The sequence below is a fragment of the Cuculus canorus genome, chromosome 2 (genome assembly GCF_017976375.1).
Source record: "Cuculus canorus isolate bCucCan1 chromosome 2, bCucCan1.pri, whole genome shotgun sequence".
NCBI classification, from domain to species: domain Eukaryota; kingdom Metazoa; phylum Chordata; class Aves; order Cuculiformes; family Cuculidae; genus Cuculus; species Cuculus canorus.
Window position 1 is genome coordinate 46,719,880 of NC_071402.1, and position 25,751 is coordinate 46,745,630.

At 40.9% G+C, this 25,751-nt stretch overlaps 1 protein-coding gene across 2 annotated transcripts; it reads right to left on the reverse strand.

The window, feature by feature from the left end:
* Positions 1 to 25,347, reverse strand: LOC104059977 (desmoglein-2). 2 transcript variants are annotated; one of them, XM_054060452.1, is made up of 16 exons: positions 25,109 to 25,124; positions 19,176 to 19,245; positions 18,386 to 18,421; positions 17,370 to 17,504; positions 16,022 to 16,180; positions 15,621 to 15,765; positions 14,224 to 14,384; positions 13,256 to 13,390; positions 12,925 to 13,110; positions 11,729 to 11,988; positions 10,724 to 10,866; positions 9,876 to 10,103; positions 8,211 to 8,441; positions 7,052 to 7,176; positions 5,591 to 5,935; positions 1 to 3,495 (listed from the first exon to the last, which is right to left on the reverse strand). In XM_054060452.1, the coding sequence occupies exons 4-16, from the start codon at positions 17,475 to 17,477 to the stop codon at positions 2,473 to 2,475; spliced, it is 3,249 nt and encodes a 1,082-aa protein (XP_053916427.1). In that variant the 5' UTR covers positions 17,478 to 17,504; positions 18,386 to 18,421; positions 19,176 to 19,245; positions 25,109 to 25,124; the 3' UTR covers positions 1 to 2,472. The 2 variants fall into 2 exon arrangements, with proteins under 2 accessions (XP_053916427.1, XP_053916426.1); XM_054060451.1 differs by lacking the exon at positions 19,176 to 19,245 and having other exon boundaries at positions 25,109 to 25,347.
* Between the last annotated feature and the right edge of the window lie 404 nt (positions 25,348 to 25,751).

The window sequence follows — 25,751 nt, forward strand, 5'->3', positions numbered from 1 at the left end:
TCCCACCAGCCACCATCATTTACAAAACACAGATCCATTAGAAGTGACTTATTTAATCTGATGGATGTTCTACTAGCATTAGCATCTGAAGTCTTGGTACAAGACTAAGCCAAACAATGGAAATTCACCCTTAGTCAAGCTATTAAAATATACTTTTTGCAGCACTAGCAAATCTGTGATAGAATTATATACATAAGCAACACACAGAGAAGTCAGGATTTCTGTGACACAGCCCTGAGTCTTACATCCTCTTCTGGATATTAACGACTACGTGCTTTAACTAAATTATAAAGCCATGACAGTATTCTACACTGTGTTGTTTGGAAGAATAAACTGATAAGAAGAGCTTGAGTCAAAGTGCATTAAACCTGTGGATGGAATGCTGTTGTTTTGCATCAAGTTCTTACAGAATTTAGTGCACTTAATCCACAGGCAGAATTTGTATTTTTCACAGAATCTGTGTTAGCAGGACACCAGCTTTTATGACATTTGTATCTTTCAGATATTCCTTCAGGCTGTTTGGAAAATCCCAATCCTCTATCTTTAATTGCAGTAGGAAAGTCAGTGTTTTGACAGGGGTAGCTGTCTTAAAACTGAATGAAGAATAAAAAAAAAAAATACATATTAGAGTTCTTTATTTTAACATTGCATAAAACCATAGAAATACTCCATTAAAAAGTCAGAAATAAGTTCACTCCCTCTAACTGCAGGGAAAATGGTGACCATTTAAAACTGCATGCTTGCCTAAAAGTAAATACATGTAGTTTAAAAACGGAATTTAAGAGATAAATAACTAACAGGTCCGAGCAAGTGAGTAGTTTGACTTGCTTCAAAGTACTCCTCCACTTAATATAATAGCCCACCCATAAAGATGCACCCTGTTGAGCATAGTCATTGTTCCTACTTCTTATATTTATGTTTTCAAATCAACTTTTACTTCCTTATCAGTAAAATCAAATACATTGCAAGTATTTCTAGTCAAAGGCAAAACATGTCAGTGGAAAACACGACTCTGCAGCTGCAGGAAAACTCCAGATGGAGGCAATTAGAAAGCTCTCCAGGTGCATGGGCTTTGTATTACCCTATGACCAGCTTTGCTTATTTTACCAGTATGAGACAAACACGGTACCAGTAGCTAATCTAAATTACTTCATTCTACTCTGACAAAACACACAGAGTGTATGGCTATAAAAATCACTTTAAAATGCTTCAAGCTGCATACAAAAATATATTTACATGTGCATATATACATAGTGCCAAACAGTATGCAGTACTCTCTTCTGCTTTTACCCCGTATATTTCATAGAAAGAAAAGTAATTTTAAGTGTTGCAGAACTATAGGGAGCTTTTCCCTGTCTTATCGGAGCTAAGAAAAGCTGCCATTATATGGCTTTACACAGGCAACCTGAACTCTGGCACAAGTGCCAGCAAAGACACGCAGACAGACACACACACCCATGGCTGCCTTTCTGTGCTTGCGTCTGTGAGTTCACAGACAGAAATAAAATCACTTAGCTAATCACACTTCAAATTCAGATTCTACAGATGTCTAAGGGCCATAAACTTTGCTAACAAAGCCACTGAATAAATCCCTGGCTCTAAAGCTAAGTTAAGTTTTGGCTGTTTCTCATGCACTATTTAAGAATCAATTAGGAGGCAGTGAAAAAATCTATACAACGCAAATGCTTATTTGTCCATGCCAGCCTAGACCTGCACCAAGTAAAGGAATTTTTACACAGAGGTACTAAAAAAAATGCAGTTCTCAGCTTTTTTGCTACTCGCTCTCTTTAACCCCTGTGCTAATATGCAAGTATTGATTGCTGAAGGTAAAAACACTGATAACCTGAAGTTGTGTCATCCCTCCAGGTAATAAACATACCACTGCCCTGAGGAGGAGGTACTGGCTTTAGTGGCCTGCTCTTCTCAGGAAGGAGAGATTTCTTAGCAATACACCAAGGCACAGAGATCTGCAGCCGCAGCCCAGGGGGAGCTGCCCTGGCCCACAAGGTAGTAGATGGCAAACATGCAACGAGAAACTGATGCCCCTTAGGGGGTACTTCAGCAGATACACTAAACAACAGTACCTAACTTGTGCTTTGTACACTTCTATCTGTCACTAGATTTCAGACGTTTTCTTCTGCTTTCCCATAATTACACAGCTGTGGTTATATGGTATTATTACACTAACTGAACAATAAAAAGCAATTACAGAAATAGCAAGGAACAAGGAAAAAACCCAAAACATTTCCCATATCTTTCTGCTTCAAAAGCATCGCTGCCAGTGTTGCCCAATAACAGCAGCAGATTTGGTCAACTAGTTTCTTGGTCATAATCGGTATTTATAAAAACTACTATAAGCAAGTCCATCTCATTCTGAAAACTCCAGCAAATTCAGGTTTCAATAAAAAGCCCAACACGAGATGCACATAGACATGAGGGTGTCGGACACCACCAGCCTGGCACAGGGCGAGGCTATGAGCGAGTGTAGTGCACTGTGCTGTATTTGGTGACTGTGGAAGACTTGCTCAGCGTGGTGCTGGCAGGAGGCAGCCCCTCTAAGTTGAAGCCCGGCTGGTTAAGCAGGGAGTCTGTGATCAACACGTTCTCTTGCCTTCCTGAGCTGGCACCTGCCACCTGTTCGGCACTGCTCTGCATTCCCGAGGTTGCCATCACTCTTTCGTTCACCACCATGTTGCGCCCCTCTGCCAAAGTGGGGAAGCTGAGTGAACCCTGCTCTGCAGCAGGTACAAGCACCCTCTCCCGCTCCCTCACCACGACGTACTGGGAGTCAGGGAGATCCTGACCCATCAAGGCTACTGGCCTGGCACCCTCCGACTTCACGATCCTCTCCGTAACAACCACATTACTTCCATGCGGTAAGTCAGGGACTTCCACCATACCCTGCAAGCTTGACGTGGGTGCCAGCACCCTCTCTGTCACCACTACATTCTCCTTAAAATGGGGGTCTAAAAAGACAGTGGCCGAGTGGGCAGGAGCCCCTGCAGAATACGACGTTTCTGTCATGGTGAAATTGGTCTCCGTGTGGGCCATGGGAAGGGTTCGGGCGTCGTGCTGCCCAGAGTGGGGTGCAAAGGTTGTTTCTGCGATCACCTCCTTGGACACGGTGTCTCCTCCTGTGCCACCACCCACGTGCACTGGTGATGCGTGCTGGTAGTGGCTGCCTGAGGCAAAGGCTTGTTCAGAGCTGGAAGCATTTTGCTGATCTAAGAACTGCGACTTTGCGTCATTAAGACCGAAACCTGATTCATTCCTGAAGCTTCCATCTTTCAAGTTAATGTGTCTACCTATGCAGATTTCTGCTAGAGTCTTAAATTTGTCTCCTAAATCATCAAGAAAATGGTCGTCAAGATCACCATCAATAAAACTGCAGCAGCCAACAGAGCCATGGGGGGAGCCTGACTCCCCCTGGGTATAAACTAGGAGACAGTCGTTTGCAGCTTGGGCTTCATCTTCTTCCGCAAAACAGACAGCTTTCTAAAGACAGAAAACAAAAGCAAGCAAAAGTTCATTAATGGCAGTTCTAGACATAATAAACTTGAAAATCAGAGTTTCTTGGTTGAAAAGATTAAATTAAGAAAATATAACTGAACTCACAGAAATCACTAATGAACCAAGGGTACTACCTAAAAGTGCTTTTTTGAAGCTATCCTGAACTTGGCAGTACACTTGATGAGAAAAAAAGTGCACTCTGGGATTAAATCAAAAGCCTTATGTACCATAACCATCTGCTGCTACTCCTATCAGACAGTCATTCGTGATACCACTACATCTTCATAAAGAGATTGCTTTTTATTTTGTTTCAGTGAATGAATTTCAACTAGGTGTTTGGGGAGTGCTAAAATGATGCCTGAGAGTATCCTAACATTTAAACACGAATTTAATAAGTGTATGCTGACATGTTATCACCTGCCATGCCCTTTTCCACTAGCATAGCCTGTAGGATCACACCGAAGCAGCTCAACAGCAAAGAAATCACAAACTTAAATTTCTTGCTAAGTACTGGAACACAATCCAGCACACAAAGTTTTAGGCTCTATTCAGGCCACTTTGCAACATGAAGGTCTCGTGAGGATCAGCTCTGTTTGAAAGCAGCATCTCCAGTGGAGCTGCTACTGGTACTAGCACAAGCACCTGTGTATGTGCTTGCACCAGCTCCAGTTCCAGGAGTGAAGATAGCCAAGTCTTCTGGGCCTGCTGAACCAGCTTTACCTAATACGCTTGCTGGCTTGTGTTCAGAACTACTTTTCTGCCATGTTTGAAGTTCTGGAGTGTATGTTGGCTCAGACATCTGTGTAATGTGGTATATATCCAACCCAAATTGACTCTATGTGTTTAGTTACATTTCACCCTGGAAGAAGGCACATAACATGAGATGCTTCTACAAAAATAAGCACACATCTGAAACTATTTGGTTTGGTAACTTGTCTGGGTTGTTTTGGTTTTTATTTTTTTTTTTTCCTTTCCTGTTATATGAGATATTTTAGCCTACCAGAAGTTGCAAAGGCTACTCTGGCATGATGTTTACAAAGCCATCCTGCAAGACTTCAGCAGCCTGCTATGCCTAAAGTATGGCTTTAATATTAGGAAGTGCAAAGAGCAGAACGAAAGCAGAATTGCCACTGCTGCATCTGTTCACCCAGAAGACCAGTAGCTGGAACACTCAGGAGACATACAAGTGCGTTAAGCTCAAATCCTTCCCTGGCTTGAGGTGGCAATTCAAAGCTGCATAGCTACTCCCCTGCAGAGCCCCATCATCAGGCAGCTGCAGGGTGTGAAGATGTTCGTATAGGTGATGGTCAATCCATACACTCCCTAGAATACAGAAGCGATACCTCCCCTACAAGGAGCTCACCAGCCTAAGGACTGTGTGACACACGTTACGCAAAGAGGAATATCTGCAATGAGGAGGAACAGTCTATTGGTCAACGGTTAGGTCACACAAAAAAAAAATGTCAGAAAGGGGATTGCAACATGTTCTTCTTCACTTCTGCTCCATTCACTTCTGGCCCTTTACTCAGGCTATCTGACAAAGAGCCAAGTCTAGCACCACCTAATTCATCAGCTACTTTGAAAATGCAGCCCCGTCCTCTACCCTTAGACGTCTATGGCTTATCTTTCAAAAACCTGCTCCATTATAAAGTTTGCAGCTGTGACTCATGATGAGTCACAGGTAACTCCCTAGAGGCCACTTTAATGGGCTTAAGTCCATGAAATTTATATTACATAGTCTTTCTCAGGGCTTCTTCCTGGGCAAAGGCTTTCTTGGTCATTGCTGAATATTCTGGATCTCATCCTCAAAGACCTCCCTCAAGAGAAGGGTTTCATTGTGGAGGACCTTGTAAGAACCCAGTGCTATGAGACCGTGTATTGATATGTGGTAAGTCCCATATATGAGACTAATGCAAAAATACCTAATGCCACCAACTCCACATGCACACAACACTGGCCATTTTATCAGAAGTGTTTATATATACCTATCTACTCATCTCTGTTCATAATAACATGAACAGCATTTCAAGATGCTAAGTGTAAATATCGAAATACTGTTATTTGTGGGTCATATGCTTACGTCATTGAAGTAGTCTCTTAAAAATTCTTCATTCATGGCTCCTGCTGCTCCCACTGTGACTCCTGCTGCAGTCAACGTCTTGCCTTCTGCACCTGCCATGCCTTCAGCCCCTCCAAGTGCCACAGCTCCATATTCAGCACCAGAAAGGAGATTTCTTTGCTCTTCCCATCTTTCCTTGGTAACAGTGTTGTGGTACTCTCTTACATGAGAGGCAGAGCTGCTTCCTCCTGCTGCAGTTTCCACTCCATTCATTCCTGCTGCTGCTGCTGCTGCTGCTGTTGCTGCTCCGCTGGTTGCTCCTCCTGAGCTCCCCAGTCCAGTGGGTGGGATGAAGCTTAGCACCGGCTACATAAATAACACAAATTAGGAAGTGACATGAAAGCTGTTCTGTCTAGCATATGGAACTCACCAAACCAGCATCTGGGCTGGGTGGGACCTGGGAGGGTGCCATTTTATGACTTGTTCGAATTCGCATTTGTACATGTTGCTACAGCGAGTAAAGCACCTCCCGAAACAGGGTGTAGCTTCCCTAACTGTGTTCCCAAGGAGGATCATGGAAGTGTTTCTATAGATCATTGTCTCCTTGAAATTCAAAGCTCAAAATGCGAGTGAAAGTGGGAAAAAAATTCCCCCAAAGGCATGCTTGCAAAACTCTAGAGGTCAGCTGTTCCAAGTCAGACTCTGCCCAGGTTTCCTTAGACACAAAGTTGGGGAGTATGCACTGCCTGCTGCCTTGGTGCTGCTGCTTGGCCCATTCTTCTTTTCTAGCAGTTTGGCTACCCTGTAATTGTATTCTATCAAGAATTTGGCATGAGCATTGGCCCTGAATCAAACCCTTCAATCTTACTTCCGTTTCTTTGTAATTGTGCAAAAGCATGCCCATATCATGCCCTTTTTTTCCTTTTTCAAAACTGAGTTTTGTATTATAACAAGAAAGGGCAAACTTCTCTTGACATTCACTGTTCCCTTTGCAGATCTGCACTTTTTTTCTGCCACCTCTCCTGTTTTTTTTAAAGAATTTACACAGGGAAGTCACTTAAAAATTAACCCAAAACTAAACTAGAAACTAAGCTTTATAACCCATTCTTTCACTGCTTTACCATGCTCCCAAACACACACAGAACATTCCAGGCCTAAAAATGCACACGTTTCACTATTTACAGCATCAATGCTTTTCCCACACTCCTATCTCTTGTTTAGATACCATCAACATTTGCTTGCTCGCTTCCCCTTTACTTTGGAATTTAAACACCGTGGCTGGTGTTTCCAGAGCTGCTTGCGGAATTTCTCTTCCATGCGTCCTTCACTGAGCCTCAAAGGGTTAATTTTAATTAATGTTCATGAGTGGTTAAAATCTGCTGTGTACCTTGGACACATCAGTCCATTATGTGGAAGAGATGCCAAGTACCAAACTGAACTCTTGGACAGAAATCAAAGAGAACTGCTATTAGAGATACATGCCTTCTCCTCGGGAGCTGCCCCTTCGCTGTTCCACTGACGCAACATCGCTTCACTGTAGTCTGGTATCGCAGCAAATCCCTTTGCTCCAGAGCCACAGGGACACAGCAGCAGTAACAGTGGAATAACTATGGGGAGACAGAAATTTCTCATTATCTATGTGATGATTAGTGTCAAAGCATGCTCATACTCAGCACTAAAGTTTGGTACTCTCGTACCAAAGCATATCTTCAGCAAACTAGTGATAAGATGAGGGCTGATAGAAGAGTGAAGACATGTTACCAAATATTCAAGGCTATTTCCTAGAAACATAGCCCAGGATGGTTTCCTAGAGAGTAATTTGACAATTAACCTGTCTGGGCCTCAATCCTGCTTATGACCATGCGTGTATATAGCTATACTTCTATCAAAGATCTTATATACCAAAACCAAGCCCCAAACATCACTGTACAACCTCAGCATTTCTAACTCCTCCTGTTCATTTACTAGTAGATAACAAAATGATATCATGTAAATTCCCCCTCACCACTCCTGAAACATGTCTAGAGCATTGCCTGGAGAACTCAAAGCAATCCAGTCTGAGGAGCAGAGCATATTCATGTGGCATGAACTTTGTGTTGTCACAGCCAGATCGCTACTAATACAAGCAAAAAACTATTGCCATTTTAAACACAACACTAGTACACATGGCCACATGGCCCTGACAACAAGTGTTCTTCTCTTACATTCAAGCTTCTATTTTGTCTCAACAAAGAACAATGTCACTTGCTGCTCAGAGCAAGGGACGAGACCTCAGTCTACAGTGAGGGAGAAGAGAGTGGAGAGACAACTGTGGTTTGAGTGGGAAGAGTTAGGATTCACATCAGGAGGTGTGGGAAACACCAATATGATTCCTTAGTGCTTCCCCACCTGTTATTTACAGCACCATAAACAAATATTAAAGTGGTACATACTAATTTTAAAATGCACAGCTTGAAATCCTTTCAGGGTAAAATGCTGATGTTACCAAAATTAGTTGCGGATTTGCCATGACTTCACACAGACTAGGAATTTACACAGAATATATCAAGATGATAAAACCTGCGAGACAAACTGTTTCTTTCCTGATGCCTTGCAGACCACATTTACAGTGCTTCTGAGATAATATGAAACAATTACTTACGCAGCAAAAGTAAAAATGCCAAGACGATCAGTGCAACTGCTGCTGGTCCCAGACCCACTGACTTAGTGCCAATAATTTTCTCCTTGCATACTCCGTCATCCGCACACTTACAAACTGTCAGTTGCAGAGACTGTGCTTGAGCACAGCTGAACCCTTGGAAATCCTTTATTAGAATGGGAACTTCAGTTCTGCCGGGCTCCAGGTTTTGTGGTGCCAGCTGTATGCTGGTGCCTGAGGCAGAAGGGAGAGGTTAAAGAAGAAGAAAAGACAAACAAGAAATCAGTGGAAAGGATGCTGACTCCTGTAAACCAAGGGAAATAAAACCTTCACAGCCTCCCAACAAGCTCTCTCCTATTAAGTCCAGCCAATGCAATGGTATTAAGCTTTATTAGCAGCTGCTACAGTGTATGTGCACTTATTTTAATCAAGTAATCCAAGCTGGTAACAAAGCATCTGTATTCACTTGCAGTCTCAGTACATTGTGAGGAGTTTCACACCACCCTAAACTTACCATGGAAGACAGCCCAACCGCCTATATAGAGTTAACCTCCATGTTATTTGGATGGCTAAAGGCCTAATTCACAAAAAACCAACTTCTGTCTTTAGGCAGTTAAACTGTTGTAGGGCACAGGCAGAGACTGGGGAGCCAACATATCACCTGGTCCTGTGTCGCTGTCATGTCAAGGACACAACTAGGCAAGAGAAGCCCAGATGATGTTCCCAGATAGGGAGCAACACCCTATTTTGGAAAGCTGTGATCCCTACAATTACAGCCAATATAGCTGCAAATGTGGTGAGAAAAACTAAGCAGCTTCCTCCCTGGTCCTAAATGTGGTCATAAGGCTGACTCTGCTGATTGCTTTGCAGTGTTATGCTGTAGGATTACAGAGGACAAAATAATGAATCTGAGAAGAAAAAAGTGGTTTTTTGTGCCTTCAGCCCACCTGAAGCTTTTCCTTCAAGCATTTCCCATGCTTATACGAATGGAAATGTAAGAAGAAAAACTCTCATCTCATTTTGAAGTACTCAATAAAATGATTTATTTCTGAATTATTTTTGTTCCTACTGTACTGAACAATCTTAGCAGGTTACACTGTATGTACTTCGTTCAAGGCTCACTGTGCAGACGGATTTGTGTATTAACTGCAGCCAGTAACACAACCATATTTCCAAGCTCAGTTTTAGCAAAAAGCAATTCTCCATCACTACATGCCTTGTGTGGGAAGATGAGAATGGCTTGATCCCAGCATCACCCAGGAAATCTCAGTCACCACATATGGATCATCAAGCTAAGCAAAGATGACCTCTTCCTCTCTGTCCCTGCTTCCTCCAAAAGCTGAGCAGCAGCCACCCAGGAAAGACTATATTACAGCCATGAGGGAGGTGGGTCCACCGTTAGATATACACCTCTTCCGGCCTATAGAATTTGTAAAATGATGATCAAACTGAGGGAACGCAACAAGCCCCAGAAGACATCACTGTGCTTTTATAGAAATTAGAGAGAAGGGAGAAGAACATGAGTGATTTGTCTTCATGGCTGACTCAATATATATATGGGTTTATTTTGTCTACATCAGCCGCCCTCTCAGCTTGACTAGAATTAACAAATTACAACACTCCAAGGACTCCAAAGAATGGAAAGTAGTAAAAAATATATTTTCTTACCATTTGTAGATGCAATTATCCATTTTTTTGCTGTCCCTTCTGGATTATCAATGACAGTAAAGCTGAAGGGATCACTGTTTGGGTAGCCATCCAAATCATTTGCTGTAACATTGACTAATTTTGCATCTGAACACACAGTCTGTACAGGGTTCACAATAACTGGGCAGTTGTCATTCTCATCTCTAACTTGGATAATGACTGTGCCGGTGGCAGTTTTCTTTGGAGAATCTAAGATTTTAAACCACAAAAATTTGAATTGAAAAGTGCAAAAATTTCATCCTAAAATAAAAACCCTTTATATTTTCCAAGACACATACATTGCTGAAATAAGTTTCAAGAGCTCTCTCTGGAGCTTAAAGGATCAGTATTTCATTCCTAACGTTCACAAACATATGGACAAAGTTCTTCTGAAGGCAAACTGGTTTACTATTTTAACTTAAGAAAAAAAATCTATTTCCTGTGCATGGTTACACAGAAACATGCAGATTATAAAAGGAGAAAGCTTAGGACTCTGAAGTCTGCCAATTAGCTTACTGAGATACTGGCAATTTCCACTTTGACAAGGGATATTCCCAGCAGATTTAGTCTTTGCAAAGACATTTGTAAAAGTTCACCTCCATCTAATCAAAGAAGAGGAATGGGCACCTTCCAAGGTGCATTCCAAGGTTCACTCTATTTCAATGAGTTGCCAGTGTCTCCCCTCCAATTACAGTGCTTATGGGAAATCACACTACGTGCCTAACTTTTAGGTAGTTAAAGACAGGAAGGTTAAACCAATCATAGTTGTATAAGGAAAACTAAGTCCCAAACAAACCAGTTACTGTGAAAACAAAACCCTCTCAACTTACCAGTAGTTACACCCAACATGGTGACAGTGTAGGTACCATTTACTACATAAGATGATTCATAATCGAGGTTTTTGGCAAGTCGGATTTCACCTGTGACTGAGTCTATTGTGATCCAGTTTGCTGGATCTCTTCCTTTCATGTATCTGATTAAAATTTAATACAAAGATATACATATTTATAATGAGGAAAACAACCATCAGTGGAAAGCAGCTTCACTGTATGTTTACTCTTTGTTTAAAGCAGAGACCAAAACTCTAGACCTAAGATCTGAGGCTCCTGCCACTGGAATTGGTTTCAATGCTAAACCTAAGATTATAAACCTATCCTGAATGTTGAAACCTGCTTTTTCCCTCTAGAGTCAGGATTTATGTATGGAGGCATTATAAAAAGCAGACCCAGAGAGCAGGGGAGGGGCCTGTGCTGCTGGTCATTATCCTCTTCCTCTCTGTCCCTGCTTCCTCCAAAAGCTGAGCAGCAACCACCCAGGAAAGACTATATTACAGCCATGAGGGAGGTGGGTCCACTGTTGGGTATATACCTCTTCTGGCCTATAGCATTTGTAAAAGCCATGGTGGTGATTCAAAAACATTTCAGCTGAAGAGCTGCAATTCAACATCTAAACACACATATGCAAACTTCTCTACTTCACACCCTTTTCTGTCCAACTACTAGATATTTCTGCATATTTCTTCCTAAAGTTCTGCAGACGAAGTTGATGAGTAAATCTACTTACAAAAGTAGACAGGCATGACAAAGAGCATGCAAGCATGGACAACTTCAGCACAAACACTCATGTCTCACTGTATACAACAAAATAAGTAGGATTTTCACATCAGCTATTTTCTGCAAAATATTGATGAGGATGATAATGATGTTGTTCTAGGTATGAATTATGCATGGTAGGAGACAATTGCCTCTGAAATTATTTCAGTTCAAAACACACATTTTTACAGTAAGATGTGATTGCAGACTACTCAGTTATGATGGTTATAAAAAGATTCTTACATAATGCGCTCTGCTGCTCTTCCAGTGTCTTCATCATAGGCTTGATACTGTCCAATAACCTGTCCTATCCGCACTTTCTCACTTGTTTCAATAATTTTTGGGCCGTTGGGGAACACAGGACCTTCCTTCACATTAATCACATTAACTTTGATTGGAATTGTTCGTGCTTTATAAGTGTGTTTAATCGACTTGTGGAACTCTGCTTTGTTTGTTACAACGATGCCCAAGGTTAGGCTTTGCATTTTTTCATAATCCAGTTCCTAGAGCAAGTAAAAAAAAAATTATTCAGAATTTGACAGAATCTGATACTTGACAACATTCATACACTTAATATTTAAATAATGCTATTTAAATAACAAAACAAAGAGAACTGTTGGTTAACATATTACTCTCAATACATAATGCTTCAACTCTTAAAGGGTACATTAGGAAGATTACTCTTCTTATATTATTGGACGGCATCATAATTATGTCTTTATACTATTGGATTTAAACTAATTTAAGGGATATGTTATGAGACCTACTCTAATACTCTGTCTTTAATTTCAGTGAATCAGGGCTCAATATTACTTGGCTCCTCCAATCTTATTTTCTATTTTAAAACCAATTCATTTACTTAAAAATGCCTATCAAGTTTTTGCAATTATCAGTTTTTAGGTAAGGAAACGAGAGCAGAAAGAAAAAAGAAAAAAGGTACTTAGGGCACTATGCATCTTCAGTTCTTGTGGACTAAAGGGGAGGGAAATTGATAAAAAAGAAATTTTAATTTATGGAAAATATTTTCATAATTTCAATTTATGTAAATTAATAATATAGTGTGTAGCCCATGGATCATGGAGTATGTGTTGCCTGCAATATTATTTGTGGCCATGACAAATAAAGAAATTTAAACTCAGATCAGCAAGGACAGCAAAAATACGGGAAAGTTTACAGTGTATGCGTTCGCACTGTTGCCCAACAATGAGGAAAATCTGAGGACTTCTGCCCCACTAGCTATATTTGAGATCACCCAGAAAATAAATCATAAAGTTGGACAAAATTATTGAATACACCAGCAAAGAATATGCCAAAAGAAGAATGTCCACCATGTAAATTTACAGTTTACATACTAACTGAATATAAGTAGCTTGTATGCTAACTTAAATGGAATAAATTATTCTAATATTTAAAGAAGACTCTCTAAAGAATATACTAACCTTCACAAGAGTCAAAATTCCTTCATTTGTCTGGGCATCTGTTACTATATGAAAAAAACCACCTTCATTACCAGAAACAAATGAAAAATTTGCCAGCCAGTTATCAGAAAACTCTTCATCTTTGTCAAATACTTTTATTCGCATAATTTCCACATTTGCTCTGTTTTCTTCAACGCTTCCTTCAAACTGCAATTGAAAAACACCCTTCTTTAAAAAGATGTCATAATCTACCTCATTTCATCAGTGCAAGAAAGTTTGTACAACTTCATACTAAAGAATGGAATACTGGCAGGTGTAGGAACATGCCAAATATTGTGATAAATATACTTACTGTATGACTTTCAACTACAGGCAGATTGTCATTGACATCCAAAATCTTGATTTCTAAAGCGCATGTCGCAGCATTCCCATCTACTTCACCACCACGGTCTTTTGCTTCCACCACCAAAGAATAGCTACTTTGTGTCTGCCACAATAAGAAAAAAGTGTTTAGACCAGGCTAAAAATTTTTCCTTCACTATATTATCTCTTAAATTTTAGTAATCTCTCTTGTGGCCAGTTACAATTTCTCTCTAACTAGTAGTAAATCTCACACACAACTACCTTGACAGGCTCTGCTGGAGCAGAACTGAGGCTTTGAAAAGGATTTAGGACTTTTGCATCTCCCCAACAAAGAGTTAGACTGTAATTAGAGGGCAAATGTAAAAAATTTCAGTGGCTATAAACAGGAACAAGGCCAGTGCTACCTGCATGTCAGGACAGGACTAGTAGCAGAGATGTTGCCCTCACTCGCAGAGCTAACATTCAGATCACCATCTGCTGGCCAATGAAAATTCACGCAAGAACAGGTAAAGCTGCGAGTAATACATGGCTTTCAATGCTGTTTCACAGCAGCACCCATCCTAACTCTTTGCAGTGTAATTTGCGTAGCAGGCTACAAGAATTTAGACGGAGTTGGCAGCTTTGCAGATGGTGATCTGGGTTGTCTTTGCCATACTGTCTCCATCACAGAGAAATGATCCCTTGCTTCTGCCCTGGCTGCATGGGAGCGACAGAAAGCAACAGCCACCAGACTGGTGCTGTACTGGAGAGGTGACAGGGGGAACACAACCTTGATCTGGTCACTTGCCCCCTCAGGCCCTCGAAAAACAGGCATCAGACAGACAAGGCTTTAATCCTAAGGGAGGCGAAGGAAGGTAAGAGAGCCAGCTCTCCAGCCTGGCAGTCAGAGCCCAGGGTGACACAACGGGCATCAGAAGACTGCTGTTAATAGATCAAAAATGGAAGGGTGTTTTTTACCTCTCTGTCAAGGTTTATTTTCGCTACTCGAACCTCGCCAGTATCCTTATCCATACTGAATGCAGCACTGGGGCTTTGGGAAACAATCCTGAAAGCAATTTTGGAATTTAGGTTATTTGGTTCATCTGCATCTGTTGCATTTATTCTCATTACAATTGTGCCTGGAAAAAAGCAAACAAAACATAGTATGTTTACACTGTTATGCATTGCCAAGTATTTTTACAGTAATGTCTCAAATTAACAGAGTGTTGTCAGATACACTGCACGATTTTCTAATGATCTTGCCTATATTTAATTAATAGAGGTGAAGAAGTGTCCCTAAAATCCAAATAGAACATAGAATAGTGTATCCTCTAGCAAACAATAACATTGCGTCCACACATCGGTAACTCATAGAACTCAATGCACCAGATTTATAGAAAAGGTCAAATTCTCTGAAAAACTTTGACAGAAAACTGGAGGTACCACATAGAGAAGAAAGAAAGTGTTTGTACAAGCTGCATTTCTCTCATACATTATTCTCAAGGGAGCACTATTAACTCCTCTACCTGAGCATTACTAAAATAACTGCTCTGTATTGATGCCCTTACTGTCCCTCCAACAGCTTCACTCAAAATACATAGTGATTGCCCTGGTGCAATCCCCTCAGAGCTCATGGCACAGGATTTTGTCCCCTGGGAAACGATGTACCTCAGCATCCAGTGCCTGAGTCTGAATTTAAGCAAAGAAGCGATTACTGCATGGCGGCTACTGACTTGAAAGAGAGCTGAGGAAACTCAATGACTCACTCAAGTAGATGGTCAATAATACGTTTCTTCAGATTATCGTGACATTGAAAGGGACACAATGTCAGGTATTTATTACTTTGTTTTACTCCAGATTTTCTTATCTTCTGGTATATAATCTGTTGCTCTTATGTTTACTGACATCAACAGTAAAACTGCTACTACCTTGTTCTTAGAAGGTTAGGTCACAGCCATATATTTGTAACAGTGAAGTACCTCTCCAGCCCATAGATAAAGCAGCCCTTTTTATGAGCATGACAGAGCGGAAACTCTCTCAAATAGGCTGGGATTAATAGGCCAGAAGATAGACTGCATTTCCCGTGTAACTCCTGATGAAGGACTCAGATCCCTGGATTTGTGGTAGCTTTGACATCAAATCAAAGATGCCATAAGAGGAAGCATTGTTCTCTGCTATGTTTATGTGGATACTTTCCCATCATCACAGTTTAGTGTCAAATAAAAACTTGCATTCATATGTGAATAACCAGCCTATGCAAGCAAGAGAATGCATCCTTGTTACTTCAGATACGCTGCTGCAAAAGGTATATTCATTTGCGCCTTTGCATGTGTGGGGGAAAAGCTAAATAGAAAAAAACCCAAAAATAATGTTACCTGTTTCACTTAATTCTTCAATTGAACCAACAAAAACTTCATGAGAAAACACTGGAAAGTTGTCATTTATATCCACAATTTTAATTGGGAGATCTATTGGCTCTTCCAGTTTTGCTCCAGTCTTATCTAGTGCATGACCTCTGACCTGAAATAACAGACAGAAACAGTAAGCACATATGAGTGACTGTAAAACACATAATTGCATAGACAAAATAGGAACACACAGATATATATATTATATACATAACAAAAGCATATACAACCCGCTTTTAAATATAAGTATGCATATACACACAAATATCCAAAAACATTTAAACTAAATGAAGCAAACACATTTGAACAAAGCAAATGAAAAATCCATAGGTGGGCACCTATAAGAAAAAAGTTACTACTGAACTTACAAGCAGCATTGGAGTCTTTTCTCTGTCAACCTTTCCTGTTATGTTCAGGTCTCCAGTCTTTCCATTGACAACAAATAATCCATAAGGGGGTTCTGTCACTCCTTGACCAGATATAGTATAAGTCACAACTATCCCTGTATCTTCAAGATCAGAATGCATCTAGCAGGAATGGAACAGGTTAAATAGCGTTCAGTAAAATAAATCACAGTTAAAAATGCAAAGAAAATATCTTTTCTGCTTTTGTAATGAACAAATAAAAATAAATAATAAACATATTTTCCTGCACTACTTTGACTGTGGAGATGTTGAGATTAATCCAGGAAGAGTTACATGTTGTGTCTGAGGATCTCCACCATGGAGTGGAGAGGTCTGTGGGAGAAGAAACTTGGGACTGCTTGGACAAAAAGAGTGGGATAGGATACAAATAAAAGGCAAGGCTGGAAAACCACCACAATAAGGTGAAAAGCTGGACTAAAGGAAGAAGGAGGAAACTGGCTGATCAAATGTATGGTGGCAAATAAAATGTAGGAAAAAAAAAACCCTGAGTCTGGAACAATTAATTCCGCAGGGGAGAGTGAAGTTACTTGAGCAAAGCTTGGAAATAAAATATGACAACTTTTGAAGGGAGATTAGACCTAAGCTAGTGGGTGTGACCTGGACTAAGGAAGTGATAGGGTGGAAGAAAAAAGATCAAATCTGGAGAGGAACAGGTAGAAGAGTCTGCATAGGCTAGAGAATATATCCTTCCTCTGTTGTCAGCATTGAAACGTGGAAAAGTGCATGCTCATTGTGCCAGCATCACCCAGAGGCAGCTCAAGCAAAGGGAAAGAGCCTGCTATCATCTGCAGTTACTTCATATGCTGAAGTGACTGGCGGGGTGAATTCAGGTTTCAGCACTGGTGCTGAACCAAATGCATATCACTCTTGAACAAAGGATAACACCTCAGTTATTTTTAGCTCTGTTTCCTAAAATTTAGGCATACATAATCATGTTCCATGTACACCTTTCTGCACAATCATTGCCAGCAGTTTTGGGACACTCTTGCCAAGTTTAACCACAGCTAAGTAGGGACGGTGAAATGAAGAAACTCAAAGATATTAAATTCCCAGAAGTTTTATGAAAACTGGTGGCTGGGAAAAGATGAGAGACTGAGCCAAAGGAGCTGGCAAGAGCAACTCATCTACTGAAGGAAGGAAACAGAAGGAAATGTGCCAATCATTTCCAACGGACATTCAATAGCCCTTTAGAAGTCAAGAAATATTTGTTCACATGTTTAGGGCAGCCAAATACTTATTCTACATTTGCATTTTTATGTGTATTCTGTATTTCTCTATTTTCTGGGCTTACTCTAGCAATTGGATTCTTATAGGAATTGTCCTCCTCTTCCCGTATGAAAGCCAGAGGGACTGTCCATTCTCTCTTCTGTCTGACTAGGCTGTTGGGGTGAGACATCATGCCACTCTTGACGTTTCGATTATAAACCTGTGAAAAAACAAGGTTGAATGTCAGCATTACATGATTTTAGCTGAATGCTTTATTGCTGCTGTAACCCAGACTTCTGAATAGCTTTTAATCTTCTGATACCTAGTAGCTTCAAAATCATGGAGTAATATTAGCCTTCCATGCCAGAATGTAAGTGCAACACGTTCCTCAAGCTCTTTGAAGAGGAAAACTACACTAGTCTTTTCATGATGGTGGAATTAGGTAAGACAGGCTTTAAATACGCAAGGAAAATTCCCATGACTAGGGGTTGGTGAAAATACATGTTCTGGAAGATTTAACTGCTTGTCATCAGGTGTGGGAAGAGGTTTGGCTCTAAGACTATTTAAACAACCATTTCTGCATTACTACCCTGTTAAGCATCCCAACAATAATGCCTTGCCCTCAACCTTGTCTCTGAAAAAGAACACACGAAACAGCAGACCTCTATTCAACCCTTTGCTATCCCTGCTCAACTACCGCTTATTCTCACTCTGCACGACATCCATTGTCCTTCTGGCCCCATTAGTCCCTATTGTGTCTGCCAACTTCAGATTAACAAATGGAAATGTTTCCACAATTAATATCTTCCATAAAACAATAGTTGATTTCATTTATAGAGTTAAAAAAATATAACTAAAATATACTATTTCAGGGGAGGTTTCTCAAAGTTGAACACCGCTCAGTTTGATACATGTAGAAATCTATTCACTTACGTTTTGGTGTTCATTTCATTACTTATTACACAGCTTTCATGCTTCAGAAATTGAAAAAGTCAACACATTTGTCAGCTGAAGTAAAGCATGCCTTTGACATTTTCTCTTTGCTCAGATAACACTCCTTCAGACACAGATAAAGAAAATAAATTTTCCATTATTTCATACCTTCACGTAGAGTCCATTTCCATAATTCAGACAGAGCTGCAATAGAAGTTATGATAATCATTAATTCAATGCCACTTCAACAGTACGAAAACTTAACAGACATAACCTATCTCACAAGAACAGTAAAATCATTAGGAAGAGAACAACTTATCTCTATCAATTAATATTTAGTATTTATCCATAACAGCTTCTGAAAAAAATACCGATAACCATTCATATTAAAAACATACACTGTAATTATATAAAGTTTTGAACTTTTGTCCCAGCAGGAAAGAGATAAAAAGCAATTAATTTTAAAAAAAAATGCAAAAACAATAGTCACTTTTAAAAAACCATTTTTCAATGCTGAATAACGTTTCAATATTCTGAAAAGATAGGAATTTGCCATTGATGGGTAAGTGTGGGTTGCCAGCAACACCCTCTTCTTGGGTTATCATGGATTATACAGGCTTTAGTGGGTTACTGACCGCATAAGAGAACAACACAGGTTGGGTAAGGTTTAAAAGCAAGGAGTAACCAAAGCATCTACTGAAGTGTAAACAACAGAAGCAGCTCTCTACTTAGCACCTTGCTGGGAGAATAAATGGCATACGTACATCCCTTACTTAAAACAAGGCAGGCACACGTGCATGCTAGCAAGCAAATCATGCTTGTTCTGACAAAACCTTGCATGCCAACATCCAGTATTGGGACTGCCCATCTCTTCATGCACCAGGATAGTCCAGGACAGCTATGTATGCCCTTAAACAGCATGCCAGACGTAACGAACTGAAGCCATTAGCCAAATTACCAGAGACGCTGTGCTTATGTCTGTTCTGCACACACCAAAGATTCTGCAAGTACCAAAATACCCTCAAACACTACAAAATTGTAGCATTGGGAAACAACAACAAAAAAGGTTATTAAAACATGTGAAACCAACAAACAGAAATATTAACCTTTGTACAGGCAAAGAAGAGGATACTTTTCTTGTTCTCAGAACTATTACATCTACCTACATTTTTCATTTTAGGTGATTTTTTTTTTATTTTTAACATTAATTCCTGAAGCAAAGCAGGCACAGAAAAGGTGATTTCCTACTCAAATATGTCAGGGAGTATTTCTTTACATTAAACTTTGACTGGTTTCTATACTGTTGATTGGGCTCTCCCCATTCCTCCTTCTGACTCAGCCCTGATTGCTGTATAAATGAAAAAAGATATTATCTCTTTCCCACACAATACAGCAATGCTGTGGACAGTGTTGAGCAATGTGGCAGACTGCTGTTTGGACTTGCACAACAAAACTGCTTTTCAAATGGCAACTTTCCCACTATATATATTCTGAATTAAAAAATGAGCAAGGATTAAGTTCCCTAATGGATAAGCATTGTGAGGGCTACAGGATCTTACACCTTAGGCCAAGTTGTTTTCATGAATATTCTTATTTTTACTTGTATGGATCTTTAAAATTTATCTTTATGATTAATGAGATTGTACCAGCAAGAATGACAGGAGAATTCTGGTTCTAAATCAAGGTTTTCCAATAGAAGCTGTGACTCTTTTGGAAGTTGAGTAGTTGTCAAGATGTCATTGTGAACATCCTTGTTTGTCCTTACTGGTAAGCTGAAAGGGTGTTTCTGTCTCAGTAGTGAACGGAGACAAAAGGTATAAGATGAGAAGCTTCCTTGTATTGGAAACCTGAACAACTGCTGTACTAACAAAAGCATCTGAAGTTCAAGAATAAGCAGGTCTTCCTCTGAGAGGAAGTAGAGAAAATCCCACTAGTCATTATAATCAGAAAGTCTTCCATAAAGATAACTAAAAGTAAAAATCAGTTTGTTTGCTTAGTAGCACAACAGCCTCAAAACACTCTGTTTTATTGGTAAAACAATAAAAAATGCTTTTGCTCTTGTATTTGCCAATCTATAGCCCACAGAATATCTCACAAGGGATTTGTAAGACATCTACAAAAGGTCTTTAAGAGTTGCAATTTTATTTACAAGATGCATAAATACATGTGGAACAAATATATAAAGGGATCTTGCATTTTTACAGAAGATTTTTAAAGGCTCCAAAAATTTTGCAAAAGAGAAAAGCACTTTTCAACGACATTTTCTTTAAGGAAAAGTGAAACATCACCTATCTAACAGGTGCTGAATTCTGAATTTCCCTTTTTTTAATATCCTAGAGCTGCCTTCTGTTAAATGGCTTAGTAAGAGTAGGAGGGCCCTGTCTGTGAGTTGATGTGGATCACAGCCTTGGCACAAAAAATAGATATCTACTGATGACATCTGTTGATGACACAGAGCTGAGAAGGCACTGTCAGAAGAAAGCTGGATTGTTAAAGAAAATTAGGTGGAAAACCCGAGACCTGAAGTAATAGAAATGGAATGAAACACTACAGGAAAGCAGGAGGAGTAGGCGAAAGGGCAGGAGAAAGAAGGGAGTGACTGCCGTATATGGGGAGTACCAGGCTGTTCTTGCTTAAACCTTTGTTCATATATATAGTCAGCAAGTGACTAAAGGACAGATTTTGAGCACACACCTTAGTTTTATAATGTAAAGATGGAGACTGATCAAGCCAGGAGCTATGCTACACTAGGTAGCTTCTAGGTAAGTCCTAGAAATGTTGTGTTTCACGTATGTCAGGAGATTTGGATCTCACACCTCCTGTGCATATGTTTGGTGTTGAAAATGATGGGCAAGTGGAGATCTTCCACGCTTAGAGAAGCAGGCTGGAGAGACTATCCAAGGCTATCTAATAGTCCATCTTCTGGTCCTGGGGCAAGATTAACTACACTAAATGCTTCCCAACAGCTGTTTAATCTGTTCTTAAAAGTGAATGATGGAGGTCCCACAGCGTCACCAGCTAACCTAAGGTGGTGCCTTAGGTCATCCAGCTTTACAGATGGAAAAGTCTTTGCTAATTTTTATGCTAATTTTTATACTGGTTTTATTATCCTAATTTTTAGTTCTTTGTAAATTGATCATTTTGCTGTTTGGATCAGATTCAATTTCAGATTAAGGGACACAAATTTGCATGTCTAAATGAATCCTAAATGGTTAAAGTTCTGTTACACTCAGCATAAATACCATAAATATTGCCAATACAGACAAAGCCATCAGACAGCAGTTGATTTGCCCCAATGCCAGCCCACATCTGCTATTATACTCCACTGAGTATGTCTACTTTCTAAGCCCAATATGAGAGGATTTGTAAAGCAAAGCAGTTGCTGCTGAGAACCCAACACTCTACAATCCATGCTCCATGGTTGTTACTTCAAATGAGAATTAGCCTGGTCCCACAGACCAAACACAGACAGCAGATGGATGCATCTCCCAACACAGATCCACCCAGGAGGGATCTGATTCATGCACTCTGGAGATTTGCTTTGAAAGCACAATTTGATCCAATCAAAGAGGTGTCTGCATTTACTGCATCCTCCGCTTACCATAACAGAAACTCAAACACCTATATTGAGATGTTTTAATCTCAAATTGAATTTCCCTCTTTGCCATGTTGATAATGCTTTCATCAGTGTAATTCCCTTTTCTTCGCAATTACTCTTCATGTACCTGAAATTTATCACGCATCTTACACACTCTCTTTACTCAGTTCCCAGTTCTTTAATCTCTCTTTAAGAATGACCAAAAAAAAAAAAAAAAAAAAAAGGATTTTCTGATTTTAGATCACATTTTTTGCTCTCCTCCCATCTCTTCTGGTCAGATTCACTTTATTCTTGTCTGGTATCCAAAATAATACACCATCGTAGTTCCACAGGATGGATAAAATACTACGTCTTATGCAATTCTCACCTGCTTTCACGTTTCACCATGGCACTGGCCTTTCCTCCCTTTTTTCAACAATATTCATAGAATAATAGAATAATTAATAGAATAATAGAATAGTTTGTGTTGGAAGGGACCTTAAGGAACATCTAGTTCCACCTCCCCTGCAATGGGCAGGTACACCTCTCACTAGATCAGGCTGCCCAAGGTCCCATCCAAGCTGACCTTGAACACCTCCAGGGATGGGGCATCCACAGCTTCCCTGGGAAACCTATTCCAATGCATCACCACTCTCATAGTGAAGAAATTCTTCCTTATGTCTAGTCTAGATCTGCCCCTCTCCAGTTTATAGCCATTGCCCCTAGTCCAATCACTACATGCCTTTGTAAAAAGTCTCTCCTAAGCTTTCCTGTAGGCCCCCTTTAGGTACTGGAAGGCTGCTCTAAGTTCTCCTCAGAGCCTTCTCTTCTCCAGGCTGAACAACCTCAACTCTCTCAGCTTGTCCATGTATGGGAGCTGCTCCAGCCCTCTGATCATCCTTGTAGCCCTTCTCTGGACCCGTTCCAACAGTTCCATATCCTTCTTATGTTGAGGATTCCGGAACTGGACACAATACTTCAGATGGGGTCTCCTAAGTTGTTAAGTTGTTGAATCCATGCACAGATGCTTGTAAATATTTAATATGGTGATAGAAGCCAGACTGCTTTGAATTAGCTCATCTTTGCTGATTCTAAAACTAAGCATCACAGTTGTTTGGTTTTTTTTTTAAATTTCATTTCCTTCTATGAATTTTGAAGTAATTGCTACTGGCTCTGACATTACAATAGTGATCTAATGTATTCTAGACTAAATTTCATCATACCCAAACTCTGACATCCCAACCATCAAGGAACTACAATTTGAGAAGACATTCAGAGAAAAAATAAGTTTTGCTGCTTGCGTAGTAAGATTAATATATCTGTCATGTCTTCTTTCCTCTCTTGATGATGTGATATTCACCTCTTTCAGAAACAACCAAGAAACCTCCCAGTCTAATAATCCTTGTAGCCCTGCCTGCCCAGCAGGTCCATGGCTCTGGGTGAATGCCCTGGACAAATGCCAAGTCAAGCCCAACCCGGATGCAAGACCACCGAGTATGCCTGGACATCCCTGGAAAAAGGCAGGAAGCAGAGATATGAGGAAAGCTGCCATGACCTCTGTGAGGTACCCAGGGATGAAGATACAGGGATGCAGCTGACAGGCAGAGAGAAAGACAGATGACAGACAAAGAAAAAACAGGAAGAGGAAGAACTTACAGTTGTCGATGCTTCTAAGGTAGAACACACCTTGGGAAGGTGCTGCTTTTAGACTGATTTTGGTTTTTGGTAGTTTCTTGAGGTTTTGAAGTTATCAGTGCCATCTTTGCATGTCATAAGATAGAAATTACTGTAATCGGATGCTCTCAAAACAAGCAACTAGATTTTCCACCACATAAATGGCTTTGTTCCGATTAGGGTGAAAAAAACAAACAAACCAGAAAACTAAACAAACAAAAAAGGCAAAACTCAGCAGCTCTCTCTCCTGACATCAACCAACTAAGGCAACTTTAGTTGCTCTAGTATTCTATCCAACGATGAGGCATTTAGGCACCTAACTGAGTTCACACTTAATGTACCGTACCCTGCCCCAGCTTTGGCTGAGACTGAGGATGATGAGCACTGAAAAAAGTAATTATCCTCTTTTCTTCATATAAAAGCAGCAGCCTCCTGAGCTACTACAAGGCCACCAAAATGGATGACAGTGTGACTTCAGGAATCACAGAACTGGCAAAAACTTTTGTACAAGTGGCACTCCGCATGTTTCCCAATGCTCTTCTGGGCAAAATGAGGAAAAAAGATTTTCCAACCAAACTGTAGCTCCCAGCTTGCTGCAAAGAACAGGGCTAACTGTTGCTGGCTGACTTGTAGCCAAACAACATTAAAGTTATCAGGCAACGTATCTCCAGCTAACAAAAGTGATTTTGCAGGATCTCGAGCTCAAAGAGTAGGGTCCCAATCTGCAGTATCCTCCAGCCTAAACACACAAGAAGCCATTACTGAACTCTGCCCAGCTCCTTGACAGCTCCACAGTGCAGCCCACGGCCTGGCCTCCACCCTCGCCTTCGTCTGAGCAGTGGTGGCTCAACTTCCGTGAGGCATTTTGCCAGCCTGGAAAGGTGAAGAGCTGAAGAACAATGCTGCAGACATGAAGGAGAGCTTCCTGTAAAATATCTAGGAATGGATACAGCTTTGTAGTCCAAAGTCAGTCCAAATCAAACAAACTAGGCATTTTGGCATCACTTTAAGCGATACTCCTTGCTTTTAGCCTGAAAAGATATTTGATAGGATGGAAGACCTAAAGGGCGATGGCTACAAAAAAGTGAGGACAAGGAAGGAGAAAGCCTGGAGTGTTTTGTGGAAGGTCTAAAGGGTAATGGCTACAAAACAGTGAGAGCAGGGAAGGAGAAAGTCTGGAGAGTTTCAGATTGTTAAGAATTTGGTATCAGGCAACAAAGGCAACTAAGGCAACAAAGACCTCCATTAAATCATATTTTATGACCTTTTTCCCCTCCTGCCACTATTCCTTCAACAAGGCAATACAATTTTCTAGTACAGACATTGTGCTAGACATGAAGACGACAGCAGGATGAACTCTTCACCGCGTTCCTGTTCCTCCAGGCGCCTCAAAACCCCACACCCACTCGCGATAACGTTCTTATCGGCTTTTCCTGCCTCCGCTTGCTTTCGGGCAGCAAACCGGTGAATTGTTTTTTACCTACTTTCGGAAAGAAAGGGAGCAGACCCGTTCCAGCCGCAAGCAGCCAGCGGGAAGGGCTTTCCCCTCGGGCGCATCGCGCAGCATCCCCGCACCCCGCAGCATCCATCCCCCCACCGCCCGCCCGCGGCGCCGCCACCCCGCCGGGTCCCAGACTCACCAGCAGCACCAGCAGCCGCCACATCGCCGCCGTTTCTCTCCTCCTCGCTCTGCCCCGGAGCGGGTGGGTCACCTCGCCCGCGAGGGGGTAATGGAGAAGGAGTGGCCGAGGGATGCACAAGTAGCCGCGCGGGGGTGGAGCGCCGGGACGGGGCAGGTACCGCTCGTCCAGTCCCGTTCCGCCCTCGGGGCGCCAGGGATGCGGTGGGGGAAGCTCCTCCCGCGGAGTCTGCCCGTATGCGTTCCCCTTTCCCTGCGAGCTGCATCTTTTTTTTTTTTATCTCCCACCACCGAGGGAAAGCGGGCTGGAGCTGCGGGAGGCTTGCAAAGCGACAAACAAAGCGATAAATTAACGAGTAGTTGACGGGAGGAATGCAGTCCCATGGGAAAATAAAATTGTGAGTTGTTTCAGCATAACCTTCCCTGTGATCTTTTTAATATGCTCCGAGCTATATCCTTCCTGCTCTTATCTGGCAGAGATCTCTCCTGGATACACCTGATTAAGTGATGCTTATAAAGGCATAACTGATTCTTCATGATGTTGATACAATTAAATATGTGTCCCGTATGTCCTCTCTCTTGGAGGCACTTATCTAATTAATCTTTCTAAAATCACACGCAATCATCATAAATATATAATTTCT